Source organism: Dendropsophus ebraccatus, chromosome 6, assembly GCF_027789765.1.
Source record: "Dendropsophus ebraccatus isolate aDenEbr1 chromosome 6, aDenEbr1.pat, whole genome shotgun sequence".
Lineage (NCBI taxonomy): Eukaryota > Metazoa > Chordata > Amphibia > Anura > Hylidae > Dendropsophus > Dendropsophus ebraccatus.
In genome coordinates this window covers 124,550,605-124,558,723 of record NC_091459.1, presented here as the reverse complement: position 1 = coordinate 124,558,723, position 8,119 = coordinate 124,550,605, and the positions used below count along the sequence as shown (strand labels likewise).

General features: G+C 41.6%; 1 protein-coding gene across 9 annotated transcripts in view; it reads right to left on the bottom strand.

Moving 5' to 3' along the window:
• Positions 1-813: 813 nt before the first annotated feature.
• The window catches only part of LOC138796001 (adhesion G protein-coupled receptor F5-like), a 154,077-nt gene continuing 146,771 nt past the window's right edge, over positions 814-8,119 (bottom strand). For all 9 annotated transcript variants that reach the window (XM_069975838.1, XM_069975835.1, XM_069975834.1 and 6 more), the window contains 5 exons: positions 6,679-8,049; positions 3,997-4,038; positions 3,359-3,418; positions 2,976-3,042; positions 814-2,084 (listed from right to left, as the gene is read on the bottom strand). In XM_069975838.1, coding sequence (XP_069831939.1) covers positions 2,011-2,084; positions 2,976-3,042; positions 3,359-3,418; positions 3,997-4,038; positions 6,679-8,049 — 1,614 coding nt within the window. In that variant the 3' untranslated portion in view covers positions 814-2,010. The remainder of the gene's footprint in view (positions 2,085-2,975; positions 3,043-3,358; positions 3,419-3,996; positions 4,039-6,678; positions 8,050-8,119) is intronic.

The following is an 8,119-nucleotide window of genomic DNA, read 5'->3' as shown; positions in this document are numbered from 1 at the left end:
TTACAAGACACTTTAGACAGTGACATTCATTGCATTGAACATACATGAAATAAATAAGTTAAAGAAATAGTGACAATAAAAAACGGTGTATACATAGTATGTAGTGTGTGATACAAGTGTTATAATACAGTAGGAGTAACGTCATACTATACAGTGAACAAAGTAATATTAGGGTCTGTTTACCAAGGCATTGATATGGGTAAAACCTGCACGGGCCCAGGATAGGCGCCCTTTAAATAGGTTTATTTCTATGTAGCCCCTGTGACATGAGCTGGGGAGGCCCTCTGCCCAACTCCCACCCCTGACAATAGCGTATGCCGGCTCTACTGTGGGAGGGGTAGAGCAGTTTTATTTCAATCGCTGAGGGAGGGGCACTGTGCGAGACATACACATTTTCAGGTAGAGGCAAATGGTAGGTTGTTCTGTCATGATACTGCTATTACACTACCAAAGTAATACAACATTTAGTGCCCATATAATATGGCCATTCAATGACTTAATAGCCGCTATACAGTGTCCATAAAGGAATAAATAACACCGCAACCATCAGCTTGACCTAAACTTCATGATCTTCAAGGAATTGTCATAGATTATTTTTATATGGTGACGATTGGGCGATCTGATTGATGATGTCACTGTTTTTCAGTGATGTCATTGGCACAATGAGAATTTATAGACCATAGTCCACTGATGTCATTGGTTCCATTTGAATTCATAAACCATAGTCCAGTGATGTCACTGATTCCATTTGAATTCATAAACCATAGTCCAGTGATGTCACTGATTCCATTGGAATTCATAAAACATAGTCCAGTGATGTCATTGGCACAATGAGAATTTATAGACCATAGCCCAGTGATGTCATTGGCACAATGAGAATTTATAAACCATAGCTCAGTGATGTCATTGGTTCCATTTGAATTCATAAACCATAGTCCAGTGATGTCATTGGTTCCATTTGAATTCATAAACCATAGTCCAGTGATGTCATTGGTTCCATTTGAATTCATAAACCATAGTCCACTAATGTCATTGGCACAATGAGAATTTATAGACTATAGTCCACTAATGTCATTGGCACAATGTGAATTCATAAACCATAGCCCAGTGATGTCATTGGCACAATGAGAATTTATAAACCATAGCCCAGTGATGTCATTGATTCCATGTGAATTCACAATCTGTTCAGCCTAATAATTTGCTGGTTGCACTGGTAATGCCCTAGTAATTTTTCCTTCTAGTCCCAGTGGTTACTTAGCTCTGATGCAATCTCTGTGACTATGTTGTGTTCTCTCATTCATTGCGGCTATGTTCATGAGGGGGCATGCTTTCTCAGTGATCTCACACTGCGAATATGGATTACGGGGGTTGTATATCCAGTGATGTCACTGAGTCCTTTGCATCAATAGGCAGCCTTCTTAGTAATGTCACTATTATAACCTTGTGAATTATAAGGATTGTATTTCCAATTAGGACACAAAGTCCTGTGCAGTGATAGGCTGCCTCCTCAGTGATGTCATTATACTGTTTGTGAATTACATTCCCAATGAGGTCACCATGTCTTTGTGCATTGATAGGCAGCCTGACATCACTATGCTTTGAGTTGCATTCCCACGCCAAGTCCTTTGCAGTCTCATCAATGATGTCACTATATCTTTGAGAATGGAGGATGGTGTATTCTCAGTGATGTCATTGTGTCCTCATAATCTGACCAACAGCGTAATTGTATATTTACATAAAGAATTCCACATGATGTCCTTCTCCACAGTGGAATAAACTGGACAAGAGGATGCTGTGGTGAGGTACTGTACTCTCACGAGTTTATCAATACAGTAAATGTGTGGAGTGGAAAACAAAAATACTCAGTCCTCATGCCATAGTGAGCCTGGATACAATGCACTAATAGTGACAGGCTTGCTGATACGGAATAAAGTGCAGACAGTAGACTGAACAGACACGACAATAACGGAACAGTTCTGTAATACGAGTGTGCTCTGCAGTGCACTGCGATCAGGTGAGCAGGGAGTAAGAGTTTGACATCTCACTGGATGAGTTGGTCTGGGCTGACGAAATGTTGTAAACGCCTGCGAGAAGATGAAGACATAATGAGTTACATCCATTTTACATTAACAATGATATATTTAGCATCTTTAAAACGTAAATGGTCACTGACTCTATACCTAACTACTATACCGGGCAAAAGAGGGGGCCTAACTACTATACTGAGGCACAGAGGAAGTCTAACACTATAATGGAGCATACAGGGGAACTAACTACTATATGGGAGCAAAGAAGGGGGGCTAATTACTATATGCGGCATAAAAGGGGCCAATTATATAGGGGTAAAAAGTGGATTTTATTACTGTGGGAGACATAAAAAGGGGTGTTTGTATAAAGGTGAGGCTGGAGCGATGAGACTAAAATGTTTGTCTGGCTAATTCTGTGGAAATGATTTGTGGCTGGTAGAAGTCTTTTTAATGGCTGTAGCCAGATTGAGAAGAAAAAAAAGAATGAACAACTTCAATCAGATAAATTATAACCAGTGATTGACACCCCCTGAGAGTTACTGGATGTAACTGCACTGTAATCACTTATATAAAGAAGAAGGTTGGGGGGAACAATTAGGTTACGGAAGGGCCCAAGCACATTTTTTTTCAAGGGGGCCCTTTGCAGTCTGTGTCTGTCCCTGCACTGTACACACACAAAAGATGAGATCTTTCCTTATATTTCATATACTGTAGCACGCCGTCAGGAGCAGCAGCAGCATGGCGGATCTTATATGGCAGTACTGAGCAGTCCGAGCTGTGAGTACAACTCTGGGGTAAAAAATAACACTACATGCTGCAGCTATTTCTGTATGTGTGTCTCTTCCTCTGTCCCAACTATGCAGCATGTAACCTGATCCCTCAGTGAGCCAATAGTAGATCACATATCTTAAGACTCTTACGTTTTGTTTTTCTGCTGTTAGTACTCACCTTTTTTAGCAAATAAATTGAAACCTCCTTTGGCAAACACAGGATCTGAAGAACTGAGATTGGTTGACTGTAATAGAAACAAACATAGAAAGAAAATTGAAACCAAACATCACATGTAGATGAGACTGCAGTTGCTTAAAATTCATCAGCCTTTCTTGCTCTATAAAGCCTACAAGCAAACTGATGTCCTGCCCTCCCCTCCATATTAACAATGACCCCTCTCCCCCTCTAAAAATAAAGCAAGGTCTCTAACCCTTGAAGATCAATTGGTGGAGAGAACCCAGCAGATAGGACACCGCATTTATAGTAGTGGTTGGTTAGTTACTGACACTGTGGCTACTTATGCGATTTATGTTATGGCTAAGCGTCAGAAGTTTCCATACCTTTGTCTGTTGTGAAGCCCATCTGGAGACTGAAAATTTGCTCAATAATGCGTCTCGTACCTAATTTTTTGACAAAAAGAGAAATATTTAGTTTACGATTTTTGATCTTGCTATATGGTAGTGCTGTAACAATGATGGCTTATGCTTAGGATTGGTCAGCAGTACTGTATATAAGTGGTCATGGTCCTATGTCCGGATCTCCATAAATCAGCAGAAAGAGTTAATAACCAGAACAGCAACGTCAATAAATGTGTAGCTGTCTATGGTATTGCAGCTAAGGCCAGTCAAGTGAATGGGGTTAAGTATGGCTTAGCTACAGTATCAGGCACAGCCACATTTGTATTTCCTGTCTGGCACTTGTAGGTAAAGCTGCGTCAGAAATGACTGTTGCTCCAAATAGGAGCCATATGTAACTCCATAAAGATCGCTCCCTTCTGCTTTCAACAAGCATATAAAAAAAAATCTAAATCTTAAAATTCCACTTCCAAAACTAGCAGAATTCACTGATACAGCCAGGTACCTATATAATGTATATAATATATATGTAAGTATATAAAGCCACTTTCATGTAAGACCATCGAAAGTAACGCTATGCTAGGATTTGTGTAGGAATCACTATAGGAATATTGTCGTGTTACCTTTTTGTCCAACAACGTTCCAAACAGGAGAATAAACAATCCCTAAAAGACAAAAAAGAACATTATAGCATACCATGATATCATTTAGTTTATTATATAGTGACTATAATGTATATTCCTAGGGTACAGTCCAGTTTGGATAACTCCATTTCATTTAACCATCCCCCATAAACAGGACCCATTAAAATCAATAGGCCATCTGTGTAATGTACAGTTGCCCAGAATGAGGGTTGATCTCTTTAGGTTCCATACTAGTTGTTAAAGACTTTTCTCAAGTGTCAGACCATCCCCTCTGTTATTCCTTATTAATCCAGAATGTTGCACCCAGACATCTCTCTTAAAACAATGTGGTCAAGGTAAGCGATCCTTAATTTCCCTCTATGTGATAGCCTGAGTTATTCCTAACATATTTGTAAATCATTTCATTAACCAAAAATATCTCCTTCCCCCAGAAAAATAGCTGTAATGTCTTGGGCACATGGTAACTGAATTCTCTGCAATCTCCTGCCCACTGCCTGTTGTCAGGGAACATCTGTCTCTAGCTACAGCTACATCAGGACAGAACACAGAAAGTGGAGTGGGCTTTACCATGTGCTCTGTGCAGGACAAAAAGACAAAGCCTGGGCTAGGTACCTGCAAACTAAGCCAGTCCGTCTGCTGGAGATGATCCACACTATTTCTCACTGTGACTCTTTGATTTCTTACCACCCACTCTGCAGCTGTCCGCTGTGTAAATGTATCTACTGCTATATGACTACAGTGCTGCATTGTGACCTCCCTACCTTTTAGCTTATGATCAACAACAGTAACAGAACAATGGTAAGTATAACCTTTTCTTTGTGTTATAATACTGCTGCTGTTTCTTTCTGCTCACATATCTCCTTGCAACCCAGTACATCTGTAACCCCTTCTCCCCTACCTGGCACATAATACTGAACTATGTAAATTATCAGCTTAGCACAGTGCCAGCCTGCTCAGTCCAGTGCATTGGACTCTCCAAACATATGTCATGGTATAGCAGAAAGAAGTATGTGCTGTGCTATGATTGAGCAGAGAAGTAAGGTAAAGGAAGTCCATGAATGTGTCCTACTGGTAAATTTCCCAGCTGTGGTCATCTACCTGTAATTTTGGGACCAAGAATCCATCCAAACAGGATAGAGATTTTTGTGGGCACTAAAGGATATGACATAATAATGAAAAAAAGGGGATGATAGTATGGAGGGGGTGGGGGTGACTCTGGGAACTGGGGCAGGCTCCCGGTGTCGATTCTTCCTACTGTGGGGCGCTTGCCAACCAAGGGGACTGGTCTCATCTGGAAGGGGTAAATACTAGAGAGGAAAAGGAATTAAATATTGAGCAAAAACAATAACGAATGGAATATACCACATGACTATATCTTGGGAGAGGTGGATGGATGGTTACTGGGATAGGCGGTGAAGACATGGTGTACAAATACTGTTGACTCATAGCCACCCCTGGAAGATGCCCCTAGGCTACATTATAAATGTGGTCTGGAGTATCGGAGTGAATGAAGAGGAGTCGGGAATAGGGAGAGGGGCCTTTATAAGGTCTGGATCTCTCGAAGACTCCTGTATACATGGAAGTTGTAACATATGGAGCAGTCTATTAAGATTGAATAATTTATAAAAAAAAAATTTGAACAAAAATATTATATAACAAAGTATATGTAATAAGGTTATTAAAATTAAATAGGTGTTTCCCCTCCGGGTGGGTATTGGGCTACTGGTTGTTGGAGGTGCCCCATAGGGGGATGTGGAGAGAGATCGAAGGGGCCTTAACCAGGTTCTTGACCAGAGCCCTCCAAACCATTCCTTAGTAAGAAGAGATATGAGAATAGAACATAGATATAATCATAAAAGAAATATCTAGAGGTATATGGGTCGGAACTCGGGGAGGTGCATCCAGTAGTGGATTATAATAGGGGCGTTTCGGGCGGCAGCCCGGGGCCCTGAGCTCCTGGGGGGCCCATGACCACCCAAAAAGACTTGTGGTGTACTGTCTCCTGGCTACACTTCCACCATGATTTGCAAAAATCACAGTTTTTTTAATGGCAATTTTGCACAAATCAGGACATCATGACATTATCTGTCCTGTACTATGAACGCCAGGCTAGTGCTGCCATAGTTAAAGGGGGGTGGGGGGGGCCAGGCTTGGTGAACAGCCCCGGGCCTATGGTAAAGTTAATCTGCCCCTGGGTGCGGCCCATGGTAAAGAATTAATGTATTGCTCAGGAACTATAGATAAGCAAGAGAAACAAAGACATTTTCTTTCACAAATGATGGGAAACTCTAATCTCTGTATTTAAAGAATTGTGGAGCTTTGTTTTATATATATAAGATTATGTTAAATAAAGAGGATATAAAGAATGACCATGGGCTCAAGCAGTGAAACCGATCAAAACTTTTAACATGTCCCTGTGTCATCTTAATGGTCATCCCTTTATGATTGGTAGGGGTCTCGGCCACCCAACAGTGCTGGTCACTGTAGCTGACCCCAGGGCTGTTTTTCAGTTCCCTGACACAATAGGTGGCCAGGGGTGGGAAAAAAAACAGTAAAGGGGCCACATAGAAGGTGCATACAAAAATTTAAGCAGTGCCACATGTACATTTCCTGAACCCCTGGTAGATCCCACAGTGAAAAAGTTTGGCGGCTTCTACTTACCTGGAGTGCATTCAATGCTGAAAAGATTCCATGGATCACCGGAGAGCTGCTGAACAGTGTTCCTATTCCAAAGCCCCAGGTGAGTCCAAGAAGTGGTGTTAGGATCAATATACATTTTGTGATATGGTTTAGGGTGCTCTTCTCCTCCTTTTTTGGTTTGTCACCTACAGAAGGTCTGAGGACTTTTATGAGCACCACAAACAACGTAATGAAATTTACTAGTAAAATGGTCAACGCTGGTACAATGAAAGCAAGAAACGCCCTGCTCTCTGTCACGTTGAGCCAGCATGCATTATTGTTTGTATAAATATTGCGGGGTTTGGTGACTGCCACCGTTATCACCGAAATAATGATAGGACATCCGTAACCCAGGAAGAATGAGATGCCCATCATGACCGTCTTGCTTAAGTCGTGGAAAACACACATAAGACGATAGAAGAGGATGAGCCCCATTGTTAACATCCAAAAAAAGGTGCACAGGTAAAAGAGGTGCGTGAAAAAAGTCGCCGCCACACAAGCATCCACCTTCTTACTCTCGGACATGGCATCACCAATGATAAACCAGATGTCGGCCAACAGGAGGGTCACGGCGATGTTCATGATGCAGAGGTGACGCATGTAGGAGGTTTTATTCTTGGTTACGGATTTCCAGATTGTAGCCTCTATTATGATGCAGATGACCAGACTCAACATGGAGATGCCCAACCCAATGTAGGAAATATACGTCAATATTGCTATTACGTCTGGGCTCGGTGGGAGAGTGTCGGAGGACATAAGAACGGAGAATGGAGTCAGGTGATCACAGTAACATGACACCTTGGTGCTGTCATTGTTTTGCACCTGTTGGCAGCCGCTACTGTCCCAGTCCTTTAGAGTAAAATTCCAAAACACACATGTTGCGTTATTCAACGACTGGTTATTCTTTCTGAAATCCATGTTAATGTCAATCCCAGTGGAATAGTTCTTGACCGTCGTGGTTATGACGAGCGTATTGATGACCCCCCCTAGATGAGAGGTTGCATTTCCAGCGTTACCTAAAATCTCCTTCAGTGTGGCATAGGCAACGCTCACCACCGTGGTTGTGTTTGGCAAAGTATCTAATTTCCCTTTACCGATCAAGACGTTTCCAGTCAAGTTGTTTGTTTGGCTGAAGTTGAAACTCGCCTTGTAATCCTCTTCCAGGCTACTTACGATGTTGCCTTTCAATTGAACATTGCTGTTATTTTTAATTTCTATCGGTCCAGTGATTGTAAGCTTCTCTGCAAAACTTTCCACAGATTTGAGAAGATTGGAACTCGTATCAACCTTATTTGGAACATTGTTCCAGGTTGTAGTATTTGCCACGACGACGTCGACGGTCTGAAGGAAGTCCTGAAAGGAATAAAGGAAGGTGAATGTTAGAGTTATTGAACTAGGGTTTCAAGGGGTTATTGGGGATTAG